Source organism: Piliocolobus tephrosceles, chromosome X (genome assembly GCF_002776525.5).
Source record: "Piliocolobus tephrosceles isolate RC106 chromosome X, ASM277652v3, whole genome shotgun sequence".
Classification (NCBI taxonomy): domain Eukaryota; kingdom Metazoa; phylum Chordata; class Mammalia; order Primates; family Cercopithecidae; genus Piliocolobus; species Piliocolobus tephrosceles.
Window position 1 is genome coordinate 19,334,290 of NC_045455.1, and position 23,721 is coordinate 19,358,010.

General features: G+C 37.5%; 1 protein-coding gene across 1 annotated transcript; it reads left to right on the plus strand.

Moving 5' to 3' along the window:
• The first annotated feature begins 374 nt into the window (after window positions 1-374).
• LOC113219602 (dTDP-D-glucose 4,6-dehydratase) lies at window positions 375-22,485 on the plus strand. The gene is made up of 12 exons (XM_026446563.1): window positions 375-599; window positions 2,702-2,768; window positions 4,302-4,370; window positions 5,663-5,753; window positions 12,842-12,984; window positions 14,847-14,945; window positions 16,371-16,430; window positions 17,827-17,870; window positions 18,452-18,617; window positions 19,186-19,244; window positions 20,202-20,299; window positions 21,742-22,485. Exons 1-12 carry the CDS (start codon window positions 514-516, stop codon window positions 21,810-21,812), a joined length of 1,053 nt encoding a protein of 350 aa, XP_026302348.1. The 5' UTR covers window positions 375-513; the 3' UTR covers window positions 21,813-22,485.
• The last annotated feature ends 1,236 nt before the right edge of the window (window positions 22,486-23,721 follow it).

Below are 23,721 nucleotides of genomic sequence, written 5' to 3' on the forward strand. Positions count from 1 at the left end.
GGCGGAGCTTGCAGTGAGCTGAGATCCGGCCACTGCACTCCAGCCTGGGCGACAGAGCGAGACTCCGTCTCAAAAAAAAAAAAAAAAAAAAAGAAATTGCAACCTCCCATCTCCATCTGCAACAACTCCCCTTTCTCAGCTCACCTGATACGTAACCTCTAGATATGGCTGTAGTACAAGAATGAAAGGAGGTACTCATTCATAAATCTGATCCATAGTGGTGGCATTTCCGGGAAAAATGTTCCATACCCCCACCATACCAGCGACCCTATTTGCACCTGGCTGACCAGGCAATGGGGAAAAGGAGCCCCGCCTGCGCGGTGGTGAGCGCGGCCCCGCCCAGCCCGCTAGTGGGAGGGGAGAAATTGGCCACAGAGCAGTCTCCGGAAGCTGCCGCTGGCCACCCTGTTAACGTTTCCCGCGAGTGAGGCGCGTCGCAAAAGGTCGCGGCGGAACTTCCCTGCGCTTTTCAGACCACACGCTTTACGGTACTAGGCATTGCTGAGCTGGGAGATGTCGGCAGCGGGTTGGGAGGAACCGTGGGGTCCTCCCGGCGGCTTTGCGAAGCGGGTCCTGGTGACCGGCGGTGCTGGTTTCATGTAGGTAATGGCCAAGCAGTGGCTCCCCAGAAACCCCTACCTTTTCCCGCAGCTCTGCTTGCCCTAGGCAATTTGGGTCCAGCTTTGAGGGGTCCTTATTCTGATGGGAGGGTCCTAATGCACGACCTAGACCAGCTTTTCTCTCCCTGGCCTTCAAAGAAGTGGTTCCTTTGAAACTGTGACTTCTTTAAAACGCCTCTTCCAAACCTGTGTTACTCTCGCCCTTCTGTGGCCCTAGGTGCTCACCACGTCACTCCTTAAATGCGTACAAGTTACCCTAAGTTGCTTACCGACTGCTTCCCACCCCCAGCCTAGAGCACCCCCACCCCTCGATGGGCCCTGTACACATAGGCACCCCCAAAACGATCTGAGGTTTATAATAGGACATCCAAACATTTACAAATCCACTGTTGACACCCTTTTCTTCCTCAGACCCACATTTGATCAGCAAGCCCTCTACTTCCAAAGTATATCCTTACGGCTACCACTTCCCACCACTTTCCCCTTTCCACCCTAGCCCATGTTTGCCGTCATCTTTTGCCTAGACTGCTGCTGTAGCCTCCTGGTTGGCCATAACTGTGTCCACGCATGTTCCTTTAAAGCCTGTTGCTCACATACAAGTCAGTGCTTCTTAATCAGGTCATGTTAGGAGCAGGATTACTTCAGTGGTTCCTGCCACACTTAGAATAAAGCCCGAACTCTACCATATCTAGAAAACTCAAGTGCCCAAGCCCTGCTTTTGCAACGTGATCTGCTTTTCTGTACCTGCCATGCTTCCCCTCTTACAGTTCTTGGAACACACCAAGACACACACTTCTATCTTGAGGCCTTTGCACTTGCTTCCCCTTTCGTTAGGCTGTTTGCATCACTCAATTCCGGGTTTTATCCAGATATCACCTCCTCAGAGAGTTCTTACCTGACCACCGTATCTAAAATAGCCTCTTTCCCAACTAGCACACTTACCTCTACCTGCAATTATATTGCGGATTTGTGTCTGCTTGTTTATTTTTTGTATCCCTACTCTAAAATGCAAACATGATAAGGACAGAGACTACTGTTCACTCAGCACCTGGAAGAATGCCTGGCCCATTCTATATAAGTCTTTAGTAATTGTGGAATGGATGAATGCAAGAGTTATAAACAGGAAACTCTCCCATCCTCCCCTCAAGGGCTGTGTCTAGTGGAAGAAAAGGGAATGTGAGGATTCCTGTTTATGGCCATTTGCACATTAAATCACCCCTTCTAATCTGACAAGTCACTTGGGGGACAACATCAGGCTGGCAGGTTTCACTTAATGAGAAAGAGGACAATGGGCATGAAAGGGTAATACTTGTGTGAGAGTGCAGGTCCAGGGAGGGGGCGATGTAGAAATGCCGACTACAAACTCCAAGTTCATAATTTGCTCAAGGGCTGCCCTTTCCTGGGAGCCCAACATTTTAAGTATATATGGTAAATCTGATAGATCATTTCACTGAGATATGCCTCAGATTCCCCTTTAGAGTCCTCTGAAGCTCAGGACCCACAGTGGATATCCAACTCAGGATGGTTTCAGCTGTTATTAGCCTGGGAACCCTGGGTTCAGTCTAGAACCCTCCTGAGGATTCTAGTTTAACATTACCAAAATCTTATACCAAGAAATAGCAATTGCAGAAGTTACTATTAAATATAGACAACTGACTATGCTCATAGTAATTTAATTTTTACATACTTATATCTGCAGTTCCTGAAAAGGCATGCTATAGGCATGTACAGTTGTGCTGACTGGCTCCCGTTTATCGTTCCACTGTACTCCACACTTGTGCATATATGGATGGCATCATTTGGTTAAACTGACTTTTTCCCCTATACCCAGAACCAGTGCATTCTCTCTTCTACATAGTCTAAATGGAATGTAAAACTTTTGTTTATAGATACTGTTGAGAAGTTTGGTAAAAAGTTTGCGTGTGTGTATATTTAGTGTAGTTATATTGTTTTCTGTTATCTTAGAAAAAATTAAAGTTATCTTTGAGTATTTTCCTAATACTCAACATCTTAGGAAAATATTCAAGTGTTTAGTGAAGTTAAGATTTTTCACTAACAAGGTATACTTTTTTTTTGAATAGTGCATCACATATGATTGTCTCTTTAGTGGAAGATTATCCAAACTATATGATCATAAATCTAGACAAGGTGAGTTTTATAAAAATGAGCTTCATGCACTGAAATTACATTTCAATTTATGTTTTTTAAAAGTACTAGAATCCTGTCATGCTGATATTTTAATTTTTTATTTAGTCATTTTAGCAATTTTGAGGCTCTGTATTGTAATGTGCTTATGCTGTATTTAATCTTATATGTCAGTTTTTGAAACTTGCATTTCTTATGGTGGTCCACAAAGTAAAGTTTTTGTTTTGTTTTTTCAGTTGCTACTTTGCAAATGGACTTTTTGGATTTTCATTAAAAAAAAAACTGTAAGAAAAATTTGTAAGACAGTTTGGTGATTATAAGCCTTAATTAGATTTTTTGTCTATTTTTTAATTGACATATCTTAGCTGTACTTGCTATGGGGCATATGGTGATGTTTTGATACACGTATACAATGTGTAATGATCAAATCAGGGTAATTGGGACATCCATCATAAGAATAAACCTTAACTCTTATGAAGCTTTGCTTGACTTGCTATTATGGACAGGAATTTTTTTCTATATCACCAATATACCAACAGTTTGAGGAATAGGTATAATTAATTCTAATATGTATAACACAGGTGTAATTATTTTCAATCACTAATTCCTTTTCTGTAAGAAATGGTAAAAACTTTTCTAGCCACCAATGGCTACAGGCAAATTTTGACAGGAACTTTTTTGTGTGTGTTTGTTTGAGATGGAGTCTTGCTCTGTCGCCAGGCTGGGTTGCAGTGATGCAATCTCAGCTCACTGCAACCTCCACCTCCCGGGTTCAAGCGATTCTCCTGCCTTATCCTCCTGAGTAGCTGGGATTACAGGCGCACCACCAAGCCCAGCTAAATTTTGCATTTTTAGTAGAGATGAGGTTTCACCATGTTGGCCAGGATGGTCTCGATCTCTTGACCTTGTGATCCGCCTGCCTCAGTCTCCCAAAGTGCTGGGATTACAGGCATAAGCCACCACCCCCAGCCAGGAACATTTTTTAAAGTAGAGATTTATGAAAAGGTTTTTGTTTTGTTTTGTTTTTTGGTACTTTGAAAGGGTAACAAAATTACTTGTTTTTTACTTTTAAGATATCAGAAACTTAAAATGTGTAAAAACAGGCCAGTGCGGTGGCTCACGCCTGTAATCCCAGCACTTTGGGAGGCTGGGGCAGGCGGATCACGAGGTCAGGAGATCGAGACCAACCTGGCTAACACGGTGAAACCCTGCTTTTACTACAAAATACAAAAAATTAGCTGGGCCGTGGTGGCTGGTGCCGGTAGTCACAGCTACTCCAGAGGCTGAGGCAGGAGAATGGCGTGAACCTGGGAGGTGGAGTTTGCGGTGAGCAGAGATCGCGCCACTGCACTCCAGCCTGGGTGACTCAGTCTCAAAAAAAAAAAAAGAGTGTAAAACCAGGGAGCAAACACACTTTAAGAGGACATGTTCTTGTATTACAACCATTAACATCTATAGTCTAAAATAAATTGGTATTTGATTGGAAAAGCTAATGTCACTTTTTGTATTGCCCCTTCTATGCTCTCTTCTTTCAAGTTGGATTACTGTGCAAGCTTGAAGAATCTTGAAACCATTTCTAACAAACAGAACTACAAATTTATACAGGTACGAACATTTTCATGTAATTGTACTGTGACTCTTTAGTCATGCAGGGATTATAGTATCTTTGTACTTTACAAACCTGTGTAATATGAACTTGAAAGGAACACTAATTAAAGGTCTTTTAAAAGATCAGATAGTTAATTTCCAAAAGTACCATGTGCTCTAGAGGATACTACTTTTGATTGACAACACATACAAAGCTACATGTGATTTTTGGTACCTTAGCAGATCTACCAGTAGCTGACTGAATTTACATGGTTTGTATTTTAGTTCCTCCTTAGTCTTTCCCTATGAAGGTTGATTGACTCTGGAAGTCTCATTTTTAGACAAATCCAAAGTATAAACCACAGGACCAGTTCATTAATTTGCAAAGGGAAATGTTATTGTCAAATGAAACTATTTAACTTATGATATATTGTTTTTTAAAGTTATGCTATAAACTCTCTTTTTAACTACAAAACTTAAAGAATATACTAACAACCATTTCATAATTCTGTATGAAAGTGTTTTCTTCAGCTATTGACGAATTGTCAAGAATACATATTTTTAGAAGAATTAAATGTACATATAAACGTTAGAAGTACCATAATTTTACTTAATTGTGATAAAATGTGTTTTCAAAATATCATTCCAGTTGTTACACTATATTTTTTTGAGACAGAGTCTTGCTCTCTCGCCCAGGCTGGAGTGCAGTGGCATGATCTCGGCTCACTGCGACCCCTGCCTCCTCGGTTCAAGCAATTCTCCTGCTTCAACCTCCCTACTAGCTGGGATTACAGGCACCCGCTACCATGCCTAGATAATTTTCATATTTTTAGTAGAGACGGAGTTTCACCATGTTGGCCAGGCTGGTCTCAAACTCTGGACCTCAAGTGATCCGCCCGTCTCAACTTCCCAAAGTGCTGGGATTACAGGCGTGAGCCACCGCACCCTGCCTAAGATATATTTTAATAATGGTTATCTCAAAGGGTTTTTAAAAAATGCTAAAAAAAGTTTTCTCTTAATATAGTGTCCTTGGGTTGGCAAAAATGTTGTGGACAACACTAGCATGGTACTTAGTAGTTGTTGGTGCTCATTAAAATATTATTTGGAAAAATAATTTGAATTGAATATCTAATATCCTAAGATGCTGGAGAAATACATCATTGGTATACTTGTTTGAGCACTTAGTTGAATTTTCAAAACATTCTCTATTAAACAGGGAGGTGGGAGGTAGGGGGATGTTATAGTACAAATGGTTATGAATGAGAGTGCTCAATGAAACCTAACCCTTTCATGTTTGCTTTTTCATATAGGGTGACATATGTGATTCTCACTTTGTGAAACTGCTTTTTGAAACAGAGAAAATAGATATAGTACTACATTTTGCTGCGCAAACACATGTAGGTAAGCATTGTTTTATGTTACAGTTATGATTGGCAGTTCTGTCCTGGCCCCCGCCCCCCTGCTCCCACCCACGTACTTAATAATACTTATATTTGAAAGAGGATATATCATACTGTACTAGAAAAACAGCCACTGTGTCATCAATAAACTCAGCACTTTTTAGATACTTTTATTAGCATTGCAAGGCTATGTTAGTGAAATACAACCTTGAATGCTGTCTGAAAACTTGAGTTGAACCAATTCAGGATAGTAAAGGGGAGCAATGGGGAGATGGGCCGTCAACTGTATTTTTTACGTTGTTTTTCTTAAATTTTGTTGTGGGTATGCAGATGAACATTATTTATATCATTTTGTGAATTTTAGATATTTTCTAATAATTTGACAGTTTTATTATGAAATATATTTGAAAGCGTTTAGAAATACAGTCAAATAATGATAATGTGAGCACCCATGTACCTATCACCTGAACAAAAGGCAGAATGTTGCTGAATCCTCTTCAGTAGTAAGTACTACTGCTACCTATTACCAGATTTAAAGTTATAATTTCCTTTGCTTTTCTCTACACTTTTGCTGTTGTGTATATATATACATATATATATTTATATATAAATATATATATATATATATAATGATGTAGAGTTTTTTTTGTTTTTTCAGAATCAGTGTAGATTCATCCATGGAGTCGGATATAGATATAGTTTGTTTTCAGTGTCATTCCAGTCTAAAAAATATATATGTATACACCGTAGTTTACTTAATATACTTTATTCTTAATGGCCATTTGGGTTCTTTACACTTTGGAGCAACTTTGAACACTACTACCTTGAACATGTATCATGATACATAAATATACATTACATTTGGCTATATAACTGAGATCATAAGATCTGCATACTTCATGTTGAGATAATGTCAAACCATGTTCCAAAGTAATTATACCAACTTCCACTCCTCCAGAAGTGTGTGACTTACTGTTGCTCCAAATCTCATCAAAGCTTAGTTTTGTCAGTCTTTCCATTTTTGCCAATTTCAGTGCTGTGTAGTGGTGTCTCATGTTTCTAATTTGTATTTTCCCTGATTACTAATAAGATTAAGTACTTTTCATATGGTTTTTGGTAATTTGGATTTCTCCTTTGTGAAATGCTGTTGCAATCTTTTGTCCATTTTAAAATGGGATTGTTTACCTTTTTCTCATTGAAAGAGAAGTTTCAATAAGAAAAAATGGCAAGTAGAGTTTTTATATATTCAGGACACTAGTTCTTTGTCATTCTGTATGTTACAGATGCCTTCTGCTCTGTATGGCCTATCTTCTCACTTTTTTGATAGTGTGTTTTGATGAACAGATGTTTTTTATGTCAGTGTAGTGAATGTGTGTTTTTTCCTTTATGCTTACTGCTTTTTCAGTTCTTAAATTCTCTCCTACCCTGAGGTCATGAAGATATATTTTTCTATGTTATCTTTTCAAAGATTTTTAATTTTGTCTTTTACAATTAGATTTGTAATCCATCTGAAATTAATTCTTATATAACACCAATTTCATGTTTTTCCATGTGAATACCAATTATTCCTGTACCATTTATTGAAAAGTTTACCAGTTTCTACCCTCTGTCATATCAAGTTTATTTTTGTATCTCTGTCTCTCTTCATTTGTTTGTCTCTGCCTGTCTGATACGCACTATATTGACGAATACAATGATTTCATGTCTGTTAAAGCAAATCCTTCTACTTGGTTAATGATAAAAGCAGTTGTGCACTTCTACCAGCAATTTATGAGATATTTGCCAACACTTGCTGTGTCAGTTTTGTGGTTTTAGTTTCCCTGATGAAGTTAAAAACCTTTTCATTTGTTTATTGGACTATTCTCCCTCTCTTTCTTATTAGGATATCCTCTTTGGAAACATTTCTATTTAAGTTTCGTGACCATTTCATATTAAGTTGTCAGTTTTTTCCTTACAGATTTTATATATTTTGGATTCAAGCCTTTTGCAGCTACATTCTGTGTTGTTTTTTTTTTTTTTTTTTTTTTTGAGACTGAGTCTCGCTCATTGCCCAGGCTGGAGTGCAATGGCACCATCTCGGCTTACTGCAACCTCTGCCTCCCGGATTCAAGTGATTCTCTTGCCTCAGCCACCTGAGTAGCTGGAATTACAGGCATGCACCACCACGCCTGGCTAATTTTGTATTTTTGGTAGAAATGGGGTTTCACCACATTGGCCAGGCTGGTCTCGAACTCCCAACCTCAGATGATCCACCCTACTCAGGTGATCCACCCACCTCAGCCTCCCAAAGTGCTGGGATTACAGGCGTGAGCCACCATGCCCGGCCTTTTCCCATTTTTAATGGTGTCTTATTATTAGTGAAAGTTCTTAATTTTAATGTGGGTTAAATTATCTGTACCTTTTTCTTTAGGGTTAGTGCTCTTTCTGTCTGGATTAAGAACTTGTTTCCCACTTCCAGGGTCATGGACATGTTGTCTTATAATTCTTTTCTTAAAAGTTACTGTTTTTCCTTTTACATTTAGATTTCTTCCCCATATCCATATCAATTTGACTCAAAATCATTTATTGAAAAGACTTGACTCTTCCTCATTGTCTCTTTTGTCATGGGTCAAATGTTTTTATATGTATGCTTCTATTTCTCGGCTCTGTTCAATTCCATTGGTCTTTGTCTATGCTTATACTATTATCACACTATCTTAATTACTGTAGCTTTATAATAATTCTTTATACCAGCAAAGCAAACCTCCCACGCTGTTGTTCCAAAAAACAACATTTGACATTTGACATTGCTGTTCCAAAAAAACAATCTTTGACATTGTTGATCTTTTCTTATGCATGGTTTGTTTTCTATATAATGAATTTCTGGTCTCACCTTTATTATTTCATTATTTGTGCTTTGTTTAGGCATACTTTCTATTCTTTTTTCTAATCTTGATGATATATTTAGCTTATTAATTTTCACCTTTTCTCTAATGTATACATTTTAGACTATGAATTTACTTCTAAATACTGCTTTATCTGAATCCCACAGATTTTCATATGTATTTTTTCCTTATCTTTTATTCTTAAGAGTTTGATTTCTTGCTGGCTGTGGTGGCTAACACTTGTAATCCTAGCACTTTGAGAGGCCAAGGCAGGCGAATCACTTGAGCCCAGGAGTTCCAGACCCCAGCCTGGGCAACATGGTGAGACCCTGTCTCTATAAAAAATAATAATAAAAAATAAAACCCGGCATGATGGTGTGTGCCTGTAGTCCCAGCTACTTGGGAGGCTGAGGTGAGATCACTTGAACCCAAGAGGTGAGGTTGCAGTGAGCTGAGATTGCACCCCTGCATTCCATCCAGCCTGGGCAATAGAATGAGACCTTGTCTCAAAAAAGAAAAAAAGAATTTGATTTCTTCTTTAATCCATGGGTTACTTAGACATGTATGTCTTAATTTCCAAACATGTATGGGTTTTCTTTTTCTTATTGAATTCTAGCTTAATTGTATATGATTAGGTAACATACTCTATGATTGCAGTCCTTTATGCTACAGCTTGCTTTTTGGCTCAGTATATGGTCACTTTCTGTAACTTGTGTATGTATTGAAAAGAATGTTAATTTGCAAACATTGGGTTCATTGTTCTTTACACATCCATTAGGTTAAGTTGGTTAATGATATTCTTTAAATCTCTTGTGTATTTCTGGTGAATTGAACCTTTTATCCTTATGAAGTGATCTCTTTCCTCTGGTGATGTGTACTGCTTTAAAATCTATTTTGTTTGACATTAATATAGCTGTGTTACTTCCTTTTTGGTTAGTATTTTCATGACACTTTTTCCATCTTTCTCTAGCTTTATGGGTTAGCTGCATGTCTTGTAAACAACATGATTTGATTTTTTTAAAACCCATTCTGACCATCCTTGATATTTGCCCTCAGTGTTTAGTTTGTTGCTATATTTGGATTTATTCCTACCATCTTACTGTATGCTTTCTTTTCTCACCTGTTCTGTTTCCTTGGTTGCTGCTTACTTTTTTTTTTTACAAAAAAGAATTCTTCCTTTGTAAAAAATTGTTTATTTTAAAAAAATTCTTGCTTGCTTTTTTTAAGGACTTGACTGAGGAATTTTTCTTATTCTCTTTTTCTCCCTCTACTAGTTTGGAAATTATATGTTCTGTTGGTACTCTTGGAGTGGTTACCCTACAAATTACAGATGTGTAATTAGCTTATCAAAGTGTAAAGTTCATCAAAACCTTTGTCCTCTTCCCATTTAATTTCCAACTCCATTTTTAGCTATTTTTAACTCTGTTTTTATCTGTTTTTTTGTTTTGTTTTGTTTTTTTAGGCAGTCTTATTTTGTCACCCAGGCTGGAGCACAGTGTTGTGATCTCAGCTCACTGCAACCTCTGCCTCGCAGGTTCAAGCAGTTCTCCTGCCTCAGCCTCCCAGGTAGCTGGGATTACAGGCATGGGCCACCACGCCCGGCTTATTTTTTGTATTTTTAATAGAGATGGGGTTTTGCCATATTGGCCAGACTGGTCTCAAACTCCTGACCTCAGGTGATCCGCCCACCTGGGCCTCCCAAAGTGCTAGGATTACAGGCATTAGCCACCATGTCCAGCCTGGAATTTTAAATTGATCTTATTTTATTTTGTTTTTTTATTCCCACTAGATGTCATTATTACTATTTATATAGTCAGTAGTCATTATATTAGGAGTTTACAAAATGATATTCTAATTATGTCATTCTTCATTTATACCTGGAATATCTACATAAAAACAAGTTTTCCAGCCAGGTGCAGTGGCTCACGCCTGTAATCCCAACACTTTGGGAGGCTGAGATGGGTGGATTACCTGAGGTCTGGAGTTCAAGACCAGCCTAGACAACATGGTGAAACCCCGTCTCTAAAATACAAAAACATTAGCTGGGCGTGGTAGCGGGCACCTGCTACCCCAGCTACTCGGGAGGCTGAGGCACAAGAATCACTTGAACGTGGGAGGCAGAGTTTGCAGTGAACTGAGATTGTGCCACTACACTCCAGCCTGTGCTTTGTTTAGGCTTACTTTCTATTCTTTTTTCTAATCTTGGTGATATATTTAGCTTATTAATTTTCACCTTTTCTCTAATGTATACATTTTAGACTATGAATTTACTTCTAAATACTGCTTTATCTGAATCCCACAGATTTTCATATGTATTTTTTCCTTATCTTTTATTCTTAAGAGTTTGATTTCTTGCTGGCTGCGAAGAGAGAGAGAGAGAAAAAAAGTTTTCCTTATAAATTATGTGTTTACCTTGATATTTAATTGTTATAGAAAAGCCAGGTTAAATACCTGATTATTTTTATTTATTTAGTAGATTTTACTATAATGAGTTGGTTTCCAAGTATCCTCCTTTTTCTTTTTTCTTTTTTTTAGTATCGTTATGAATTTGTAGATTTTAACACATTTGATTTTTTTTTGTTTTAATCACTTGCAGTTATGTTTCTTATTTATGTTCAAAATGACTTACCATTAGCCATTGAGAGGCTCTTCTAGTTGCTTCCTGAGTCCTTTTTGACATGACCTTAGCAGTCTTTGACAGCCATCTAACTTTCTGGTTTGATAGGATGTTTCAGTTTTATCTTCAATGTTTTTCCCCCCAAGATCTGGAATCAGCTCTTTGTCTCAGGAGCCATTGTTCCTTTTGGTGGGAAATGGTGTTTAGAGGCCACAGTCTGGGCCCTGGGAGTGCTTATTAACTGATTGGACGTTGTTTCAAGGCTTTTTCAGTTAATAAAACTAGGGAATATTATTTGCCTATTTACTTAAGATTAAATGTGACATGGGTTTATACAGAAATGTCCAATTCAGATTCAGAGTTTTTGTTTAAGTTCATCAGTCTTTCATTTATATCCTCTTTTCCTTACCTTGAACACCTTGGTTCTCAACAGCACCACCCTAATTACTCATTTACTTTATTCCAGAACACACAATGAGTCCACATTTCTTCTTTTAAGGACAGCAGGTAGATTGGATTAGGACCCATCCTAAAGACCTGATTTTCACTTAATCACCTCCTTAAGAGCCCTATCTCCAAATATAGTCACATTCTGAGGTTCTGGGGGAAGGGGTTGGGCCTTAAGATGAATTATGGGGAGAACACAGTTTAGCCTATAACTCTGGATTAGAGGGAAATGCCTATGTAATTTGACTGGATATTTCCAAGTTTCCTTCCTTAGGGATTGTAAACATTTTACATCATCATTGTCAGTGTACAAAGTGTCTTTTGCCTAACAGCCTCAACAACTAAGTGAATTTGTCAAATTTTTGAATTTTTGCCAGTCTGATAAGAAGTGGTATCTCTGAGTTTTTAATTTGTGTTTCTTTTTTTATTGTACGTGAGGTTGATCATCATAATCTTAAGGACCCATTTGTATTTCTTCATCTAAACTGTTTATGTCTCCTACCTGTTTTACTGTAGGATTGTTCTTATTTATTTAAAGTTCTTCATAAGTTGATGATACTTAACCCTTTATCTCTGTAATTTCACATGGTTTTTCCCAATTTGCCATTTTTGTCTTTTTAATTTGTTTTTAGTTTTTTAACCATGCAAAATTTTTATATGATCAAATTTATCCATCTCTTCCATTATTGCTTCTGGATTGTGATTCATCATTAAGGAAGTTCCTTCCATTTCCTGGTTATAGAGGTTCAGTTCTTTTAAGGTGAATTTATTTTTAAATAACTCATTCAACATTTATTGCTTTCAGCAGTAACAGATTGATCTTAAAAAGCCTAGCCCTGTAATTCATAATTTTTTAAATTTAAGAACACTTTAAATATCAGTGTATTATTTTTAAATTTTCTTCCTTATAGAATAAAAACCTTTCCTGCAAATTTAACACTGATAGTTTTCTGGGTTCTAAGAATTTGCATGTACTATGTAATTTAGGTTTAAAGAAATCATAAATATCACTGCCTGTGTATGTTATTACTATAACTGTTGCAGCTGTGGTAAATGACGAGCCGTGAATAGTACCCTTCTTAAACCTGAGTCCATCATTTGACATTTGTTTTATCCGTTGGGTAGACTTGTTTTAGCTTTTCACTCTTTTTTTTTTTTTAGATCTTTCATTCGTACGTGCCTTTGAGTTTACCTATGTTAATGTTTATGGCACTCACGTTTTGGTAAGTGCTGCTCATGAAGCCAGAGTGGAGAAGTTTATTTACGTCAGCACAGATGAAGTATATGGTGGCAGTCTTGATAAGGTGAGCTTAGAAAATGTATATTTTATCTACTTAACCATGTACCATGATACAGTTTTATTAAACCTACACTGGGCTTTTTTCATCCTCAAATTATATACACTTGTAGCACTCTTCAAAGTGTTTTAGGATTCTGTAGAGGGACAGAACTGATAGATATATAAAGGGATATTTATTAAGTATTAACTCACACGATCACAAGGTCTCACAACAGGCCATCTGCAAGCTGAGGAGCAAGGAGAGCCAGTCTGAGTCCCACAATTGAAGAACTTGGAGTCAAATGTTCGAGGGCAGGAAGCATCCAGCATGGGAGAAAGATGTAGGCTGGGAGGCTAGGCCAGTGTAGTCTATTCATGTTTTTCTATCTGCTTTCTATTCTAGCCACACTGGCAGCTGCTTAGATGGTGCCCACTCAGATTGAGGGTGGCTCTGCCTTTCCCAGCCCACTAACTCAAATGTTAATCTCCCTTGACAACACCCTCACAGACACACCTAGGATCAATACTTTGTATCCTTCAATCCAATCAAGTTGACGGTGTTAACCATCACAGAATGTTATTGCATTGTCTCCTCTGTTCGGATCAAGTGATACCGCCCCAAATGGGGAACAACAGCTTAGTCTTGGTAGAGACTTATTTATTTATTTTTTCGTGCCCCAGAAATCTCTTTAGGTAGATTTATTTGTAATTTTGCAAGAGAATTGCAGATCTCACCTTTTTGTCCCACTCTTACACATATGATGAATGTCATTCCATGGACCAAAGCATAAGTTACACTGCAGCATACTACCTGTTCATCTTTCCCTTTCAGTCATATTGGAATGTCAAGGAGACTATAAAATTCTTATAAAAACTAAAACCTTTTTTTTTTTTTTCTTTTCGAGATGGGAGTTGTGCTCTTGTTGCCCATACTGGAGTGCAATGGTGCAATCTTGGCTCACCGCAACCTCCACCTCCCGGGTTCAAGTGATTCTCCTGCCTCAGCCTCCCAAGTAGCTGGGATTACAGGCATGCACCACCATGCTCGGCTAATTTTGTATTTTTAGTAGAAATGGGGTTTCTCCATGTTGGTCAGGCTGGTCTCGAACTCCCGACTTCAGGTGCTCTGCCTGCCTCAGCCTCCCAAAGTGTTGGGATTATAGATGTGAGCCACTGTGTCCACCCTTAGAATCTATTTTTTAAAATAAATCATGCATAAATATTGTACTTTTTATGCAAATGAAACTCCATTGTCCAATCTATAATTTTTATAGTTGGTGTCTGCAGTGACCTCATTTTATTATTTATGAATTTACTTATTTTACCAAGACACATACACAGTGAAAAATCAAATAGTCTGAAAAGACTGACAGTGAGAAAAAGTAGACCTTGACCACTTCTCAGTTCTTAATTCTGCTTCCAAGAAGCAACTGTTTTTCAATTCTCTGCAGTTGTTATCAGGTAAAATTCTTTGTTCATGCACCCTGCCACCCTACATCAGATCTGACACAGTAACCAGAGTGATTTTTAAAATGTAAGTCAGACCTGGCATTACTCTGCTCAAAAATCAGTCATTGTTTTATGTTGGCCTTCCTCTAGCTCTCTGACCTCCTCTCCCATGGACTCTCCCCTCGTATCAGCCTTCCTGCAATTCCTTTGGACACCCTTCTGTCTCAGGGCCCTTAACTTGCCGTTCTCTCTCTCTGCTGTATAGGATTGTTGTGCACATTAAAGAAGTTACTACATGTCCTTGGGAAAACACCAGGCACATAGGATTTAAGAAGTGGCTTTTAAAATTTGGCGATGGACATTTCAAGTTTTAACATATGCTCTGATTTTTATACTTAAAATATGCATAATTTTTTAAATATGTATTTTTAAAATTAGGAATTCGATGAATCTTCACCCAAACAACCTACAAATCCTTACGCATCATCTAAAGCAGCTGCTGAATGTTTTGTACAGTCTTACTGGGAACGATATAAGGTAAGACCTGATTGCAGAAACTCTTTTTTTTTTTTTTTTGAGACGGAGTCTTGCTCTGTCGCCCTAGCTGGAGTGCAGTGGCCTGATCTCAGCTCACTGCAAGCTCCGCCTCCCGGGTTTACGCCATTCTCCTGCCTCAGCCTCCGGAGTAGCTGGGACTACAGGCGCCCGCCACCATGCCCGGCTAGTTTTTTGTATTTTTAGTAGAGACGGGGTTTCAGCGTGTTAGCCAGGATGGTCTTGATCTCCTGACCTCGTGATCCGCCCGTCTCGGCCTCCCAAAGTGCTGGGATTACAGGCTTGAGCCACCGCGCCCGGCCAGAAACTCTTGAAACATTTTCCTTTGGACTTAAGTGTTAAAACTCCAAGTGGGCTTTTTTTTTTTTCCTAAAGATTTTTAAGTTTTCTCTTTATTCTTCGGGGATGGTCTCTATCTGGCACTCAGGCTGGTCTCAAACTCCTGACCTCAAGTGATCCGTCCACCTCGACCTCCCAGAGTGCTAGGATTACAGGCATGAGCCACGCCCAGCCCAAGTCAGCTTTTAGCAGCATGCTTAGAGTAGAAGGCATAGATTGAGAAAATTTACATATTACGGAATTTTAAAAACTAATTTCCTCTATTGTGTGGACAAAATAGGACCGACCTCTTCTTATTCAGTTCATCATTAAAGGAATAACTTGAATATACATTGTTTTTCTATTTCGGTAATAGGTAGAGTGTTACAGCTAGAGTCAGAATGAGGTTGGAGTCCTGTGAGTGGAGGAAGACAGAGGGAGGACAGATCCCCTTTCTGCCGTGTGCTTCTCTCTGCATGATTTGGCTTTCGTGGCTCCTCATGAATGGGAAGTAGACTTGCCCCTGGTGGCTCTGACAGTGTCAGTATGGGAGCCTTACCCCATATGAATTCTCACCTTGAGTCTCCTACATTTGGCTTCCCACTGCTCTTGGTGAGTTTTTAGGGTGTGGGTCAGAGAGGCAAGCCTTGGAATTCCTAAAGATTCTCTCACCATTTGGGTTCTGGTGGCATCGGTCCTTTTCACTTTCATAGTAGCTCTTTTTATTTGTAGGGATTGGTACAATGAAGACAGCCAATTTAGAGTCCTTGAGGTGGTCTTTAAAATAATCAGCTGGAAAGTTCTTCAGTGTTTTGCTATCAATCAGACTTATAAACCTGTGCCATCTGTGCTCATCTTCTTGTACTAATAAAAGAATGTTCCTCTTCATTTTTTTGGAACGTCTGCCTTTAACTGAATCCTGTTCTCTCCTTTCTAGAAACCTTACGTTAGAAAAAAATCTCTTCCCTTTGACCTTAAGGTGTGTAGAATTATTTAGGCAACGGTGCCCATATTTTGAAATTCTGCTCGTCTTTAAAATAGTCATCATTAGACCTTTTCAAAAGCCTTAATGTTGAATATTCTTTTAAGTTTCCAGTTGTTATCACAAGAAGCAGTAATGTTTATGGACCACATCAATATCCAGAAAAGGTAAACTTTACTTCTTAATTCATGGTGGTGTTCAGTGATTGTAACTTCTCATTATTTGAAATAACCTCTTTTCAGTTATTTGCCAAAATAATATGTTGTAAATTTTACGTAATTTTATATGCTGTATAACACCTCTTGCAGATTCCTTCAGACTTAGAGATTGAAGATGAGTTTTAAGTCTCAAGCTGGCTGACACTCACCAGCTGGCTTCACCACTTGGCAGAAGGATTTTGAAGGATCCAATGAGAATGATATATGTGAAAATACCTTGTACTTTTAAAGACTTTAAAGCATTGTAGTATACTTCTACCACTAGTGACATGCTGTATTTGACTCCCTGTTTGCAGTCAGACCAGTATGTCAGGGTATACAGAAAGTCAAAAGCTAGCTAGCTAGTGATGCAAGAAGCTTGTATACATTAACTGTCTTAGTGTCAGCTGGCTGACTGTGCCTCAACTTATCTTTATGGTGTAGGCATGAATATCTTCCAGAAAGTACTACAAGTAATGAATAAAAACATTTAGTTTAGAGGCTGAAAATGCCTGTGCGGTTGGTTCTGTATCATCAAGTCTGATTTCACATAACTTTGGCCACTCGGCCTAAATTTGGAGACTGAGTTTTTCCTCTGTCACCCAGACTGGAGTGCAGTGGCATGATCTCGGTTCACTGCAAGCTCCGCCTCCCGGGTTCATGCCAGTCTCCTACCTCAGCCTCCCAAGTAGCTGGGACTACAGGCGCCCGCCACCATGCCCAGCTAAGTTTTTGTATTTTTAGTAGAGATGGGGTTTCACTGTGGTAGCCAGGATAGTCTCAATCTCCTGACCTCGTGATCCGCATGCCTCGGCCCCCCAAAGTGCTGGGATTACAGGCGTGAGCCACCACGCCCGGCTGAGTTTTCTTGCTTCCCAACTGGTTGCATTGATCTGTTTGTCCAAAGGAAAGAGACATGTCATGACCTGTAGGTATTAATATTTACTTTGCTTAATTTAAGTTTTCTTTGAATCTAAGAGCACTGGAATTTACTTTCTATAAATTCCTCAAGCACTTAATGCATAGGTGCTATATGTAATCCAATAAGTAAGATACAAATGTCTGCCTTTATGAAGTCAGCACAAAGGTGAGCCTTATGATGAGACCAACTGTCTGATAAAGACTTTTTCTGCATTTTTCCACTATTTAGATCATTTTATCTTCAAGTAACCTGTCTTCATGAAATAGCAAACTAAGAGTTCTTTTACTTATCAAATATTATAGTAGGTTTTAAAATGAACTGATAAAAAGAATTAGAAGCAATCCATATGCATATTTCTTAATAATCTTTTAATCTTGGTATGAGTTCAGATTCTTACTAATGAGTAAATTTCCAGTCTGAAATGATATTTAAATATTCTTTTAGGTTATTCCAAAATTTATATCTTTGCTACAGCACAACAGGAAATGGTATGTTATTATTACCTTTTTACCCATATGCTTTTCTGGTATGTTAGAGTATTTGGTGACACTTTCTTGAATATCATAAAGTCTTAAAGGCCACAAAATTTAATGTCCCACCAAATTTAAGAATCATTTATCCAGTGTAATAGTTTTTAAAATAATCTGTATCTTATTTTTGTAATTTACTTGAGATAATTTCAAATCTTAATAACCTATCATAGAACTTTGAATTATAGCGTTAACATTTGAAATCTATTTTTATATAATTTTACTTTCTCAAAGAACTTATTTAATTCATAGAACTGTAGATATTTCTTTAAAATGAACTTATGGTATAAAATTAAATACACATTTCACAGGGGTCACTAATATGTTTCCCACTTTCCTACTAAGTACCCTCAGAAGGTTTGGAAATTGTTTAAGAAATATGAACAAAATTTAGAAAAGCTATGAGAATTTGTATTTTCAGTAAAAGATTCTGGGATCCCCATGGGAGGTGGCTTCTCTGGAGTTGTAGTACCCAGTCAGTGCTTTAGGAAACTTTACCTTTTTACACTTCATGATTTCACTTCATTTAATCTCTTTAGTTGCATTCATGGGTCAGGGCTTCAAACAAGAAACTTCCTTTATGCTACTGATGTTGTAGAAGCGTTTCTCACTGTCCTCAAAAAAGGGAAACCAGGTGAAATTTATAACATCGGAACCAATTTTGAAATGTCGGTTGTCCAGCTTGCCAAAGAACTAATACAACTGGTATGTATCTATTTTAAAAGGGTGGTATTTTCAAAATTGTTAGTGGCAGTAACCATTAATTTAGTCAAAATCAGAAGCATACAGTTTACTTAATTTAAAAGTAAGCAAGTAGAAAATGAAATGGATTATGTGTACCATATGTGTCTTAATTTAAGTTTTATCACCTATTTAGTAACAGCTTTTCAGGAAAAAATAATTCATTAAATGTACAGTCCCTAATTGTAAGACATAACTCATTTTTAGAAATAGAAAATTGTGTCTTAAAATAAATAACAGTGACATATAAAATAATTATATCAGTAGTTAGCAATATCCATATATATTAGGGGACATCAATTATAAATTCGTTTAATAGAGGGACTGAATAATAACCAAAATCCAATGTGTATATCTGAGCTTCAGATAGAATTTAGTATAAAGTATAGAAAGTGTTACTAAAATGATGTTCATTTTAGCTGTCTTCCCCGCTATGAAGCAGTTGTTTTCTTCTTAATCAGCCATTAAATACCATTGTTATTCTCTGATCTCATTTTATAATTTGACTCAAAAGCCTTCTCCATTTTGACAGATCAAAGAAACCAATTCAGAGTCCGAAATGGAAAATTGGGTTGATTATGTTAATGATAGGTGAGTAACAAGTTAAAACATTGGGGAAAGGTTGTGAAATCTTAGATACCTTTAAAATTATAAAATATGCGGACTTGACCAATAACTAGTTTATCTCTTTTGAATTTTCTGGTAAAATATTTTTTTCATAATCATAAGTACCATACAGATTAACTATAGCATTATTACTTACTAGCTATGTGACGTAAAAAATTATTGACCCTTTCCAAGTCTGAGGTTTCAAACCTCCAATGTGAAATAGGGATAATAACATCTCTCTCTTTTTTTTTTTTTTTTTGAGACAGAGTCTCACTCTGTCACCAGGCTGTACTGCAGTGGTGCAATCTTGGCTCACTGCAACCTCCACCTTCCCAGGTTCACACCGTTCTCCTGCCTCAGCCTCCCGAGTAGCTGAGACTACAGACTCATGACACCATGCCCAGCTAATTTTTGTATTTTTAGTAGAGACAGGGTTGCACCATATTGGCCAGGATTGTCTCGATCTCAACCTCGTGGTCCTCCCACCTTGGCCTCCCAGAGTGCTGGGGTTATAGGCGTGAGCCACTACGCCCAGCTGATAATAACATCTTTCTTATGAAAGTATTTTAACATTTATTTATAATGTATATTAAATACCTGACCCACAGCCTGGCATATGAGTCCTAACAAGGTTTTGTGTATTTGTTTATTCATTCATTGAACATTTGTTGAGTTTTTTTTATGTGTCAGGTATTTCACTTATATTTAGATCGTGGCTGAAAGAAGAAGATAAGACACAGAGAAGGTTAGGCACCTGGCATTATGGAGGACTTTTTTTTTTTTTTTAATATATACTTGATTTTACAAACTTTCTGCAGAAAACCTATTGAGAATTTTTTGTCAAGAGAAAAATTGGGTTGTGGTGCATAAACACATATCTCCTAGTATCTACATTTGTAAATATATATCTACAATATCATTTTAAATTTGTTTTCCAAGACCTACCAATGATATGAGATATCCAATGAAGTCAGAAAAAATACATGGCTTGGGATGGAGACCTAAAGTGCCTTGGAAAGAAGGAATAAAGAAAACAAGTAAGTTATCAATTAATCATTTTGGGGTCAACTCAGGAAAATGTAAAGGAAAAATAACATTTCCAGAACATTATACAAACCAGTGGAATATTATGTTGAATCATTTGTACTTTTCAGATTGCCACATTTCATATATTCTGGTAATAGTCCTATGTTTCCTAAGCATCTTGAATTTTATAAACCAACTTCTGATCAATCTTGCCATATCTTGTTAGCATTAATCAAACACCTATATTGTTGATTCTGAGGTACATATTTTTTCACTTTCTTCACACTCCTAAAAGGTATGTCTTTTTGTAATCACTAGTGTCTTGTATTTATTATTGTAGCTTTTTTCTTTTTTACATGTATGTAAAATTATGATCCGTCAGTGGCATCTTAGAGTTGGTGAAATAGAGCTGCAGTCTTTTTGTATCTTGAGGCTTTTTATATTGAAACCAACAAAGGTAATACATTTAGTATGTGCAGAAAAATCTATTAAAATAAGTGCTTATAAAGTCTGTGTATATATATTAAAGGTCTATTTAGAAATGTATTCATGAGAAAAGATCTACCCAGATGTAAAAAAAAAGTTTTGATTCAGAGCTTGAAATACAAAATACTTAAGTCAAATATGAAAAATCAAAAAATAATTTAAAACTATCAGATTTCTTTAAACTAAAAAAGCTTTTACTGATAGTATAGCAATATAAAATAATTTAACTTATTACTGGAAGAAAGGTGCTGGGCACAGTGGCTCACATCCGTAATCCCAGCACTTTGGAGACTAAAGTGGGAGGATCACTTGAGGCCAGGAGTTCAAGACCAGCCTGGGAAATATAGTGTGACCCTGTCTCTACAAAAAGTAAAAGAAAATCAGCAGGACATGGTGGCACATGCCTATAGTCCTGGCAATTTAGGAGGGTGAGGTAGGTGGATCTCTTGAGCCCAGGAGTTTGGGCCTATAGTGAGCTACGATCACACCACTACACCCCAGCCTGGGCGATGAGACCCCATTCTCTTAAAAAAAAAAAAATGCAAGAAAGTTCACATCAACTCATTGTGACTCTGATGCAGTGTTATCATATTTATATGACCAAACACTGTATTATACTTTTTTATATAAAATAATCTTAAAATCAGAGCAGATGACTTATTTCCCACACCCCAAATTCCTTAATATCAGAATGTCTTAAATATTTATACCAACAAGTTCAGTATTGAATGACTTTTGAAGTTAAAAAGAAAAAAAATCATTGATTTTTAATTATAAATTTTTTAGGTGATTTAAATGTCTTCTGATTAACTTCATTGTTAAGTTCAAAATCAAATTGTTTACATCATTAGGCAGCCCTTGTCTGCTGCTTAGCTGATGGGCAAGACTTAACTAGCAGGAACTCAGTAAATGTTGGTTAACTGATGTTTAGTTTTTTCTTTTTTTGTCTTTTGTTTTTTCCTGTTAGTTGAATGGTACAGAGAGAATTTTCACAACTGGAAGAATGCGGAAAAGGCATTAGAACCCTTTCCGGTATAATCACCATTTATATAGTCAAGACAGTTGTCAAAGAAGAAAATTATCCTACCTCCACAAGTGGTATGAAATTAAGTGACCAAATGAAGTGTTCTCTTTTCATTTGAAATTAGATTCATGACTTTTTGTATAATATTTAAATGCAGAATGCCTCAATCTTTGGGAGAGTTTCAGTACTGGCATAGAATTTAAATGTCAAAATTCTTTCTGAAACCCTTTCTCCTGGAAACTAGGAAATAATAGGTGTAGAAGACTCTCCCTACAGGTAGTCAGGAGGAAGTCTCCTGGTTCCGACAACCATGAGGGGTAATGGTGCTAGGCAGATGGCAACCTTCACTGGTTTTGAACTCAGTCAGCTTCCCAGCCTTTCCCAGTGTCTAAGAAAGTCTGTGAAATGTTCGTTTTTATGCAATATAGGATGAGTCTTATATCCTAATTCACCTTTTCTTTTTTTAAGATCTGATACGCTATCATTGCCTTAGTAATGGAACAAAATAAAAGCATATCTAGCACTTTTAAACTTTTGATAATTTTGTAAAATTGATTACGTTGAATGCTTTTTAAGAGAAGGATGTAAAGTTTTTATATTTTCACAATTAACCTATGTAAAACCTTGTATCAGAAATTTATCATGTATTTACTGTTTAAAATGATTTTATTTATAAAATTGTCAATATCTTAATGTATTTAATGTAGAATATTGCTTTTTAAAATAATATGTTTTTATTTTGCTGTAGAAAAATTAAAAAAAAAATTTGATTATGTGTTTTTAATCCTTCTTTGCCCTAAAGACTTTAAGATGACTTGAAAAAGTGACTGATGGGCTATTGGGTTGAGAAAGGGAAAATAAGCTGGGTGACCCTCTCTATTAAGAGTGCAGATTTTGGTATGGAGGTGTCATAATTCCTCATTAGAAAGTCTTACACTTTAAAAATGCCCTTAAATACCAGCTTCCCACTGTGCTTAGGGATCCCCAAGTCCATCCCTCTTCTCTTCAGTTTCTCCAATTTCACCTTTCAGGAGAGAAAGAGAGGGAAGACAAGTGTGTCAGTTGAGTTTTGCAGGAAGCAAATGCTGATAGAAAGTAATGACTATAATGGTAAAAGAGGAAGGAAGCAAAATTGGGCAGGCTGTGCAGGCAGAAAGGCAAACCCATGTGGAGAAAATGTCTATTGTGAGAATCAGCTATTGGCCCTTTCACAGTGGAAAGGGCCCAGTGGAACTCATGTCCCACCAGGTAGCTGGTAGGTTTCCTTGAAGAATAGTGCCACATTGGGGGCTCAGTATTTGTCTCTATTGCCAGCAGGTTAGATATTCACAGGTGGCAATAGCTGCATTGGCCATGGTAAGTGAGAATTCATGCTGTGGGTCCCAAGAGTACAGTGAGGCCTGTTCCATTCTGGTGCCCATCATGGTAGTTCTGGGGTGGCTGATGATGAAAGCTGGCTAAAGTTAACTGACCAAGTCATTTTATCTACTGGGTGGTTCAGTGCCTCTTGCTATGGTGGTTGCTTTCTAGTGAGTGTTAACATGGAATACACAGGTCTTCACACTCGCCGCCCTCTCCCACAGATAGGCCTATCCATGTTTCTCCAGCCTTTACTTCCTTGTTTCCTGCTCCTCTAGACTTTTTCCTTCTAAGTCCCAAAGTAGCTAGCCAGGCTACTGCTCATGACTGAATGTATATTCTCACCACAGGTCACTACCATATATAGTGCATGAACAGGTATACTACTCAAAGCTTTTTTCTTGGAATGGTTTTCTTTATCCACATTCTTTTTAAGGCCACCCCTGCATGGCTTTCAGGCAACCACCCTCCATTTTTGGCTCACACCCACATAACAGGCCAATCCATCTGTAAACTAAGATCAGCTTTTCTTCTTTTTTCAGTTGGTTGTATGGGACCCTCTGT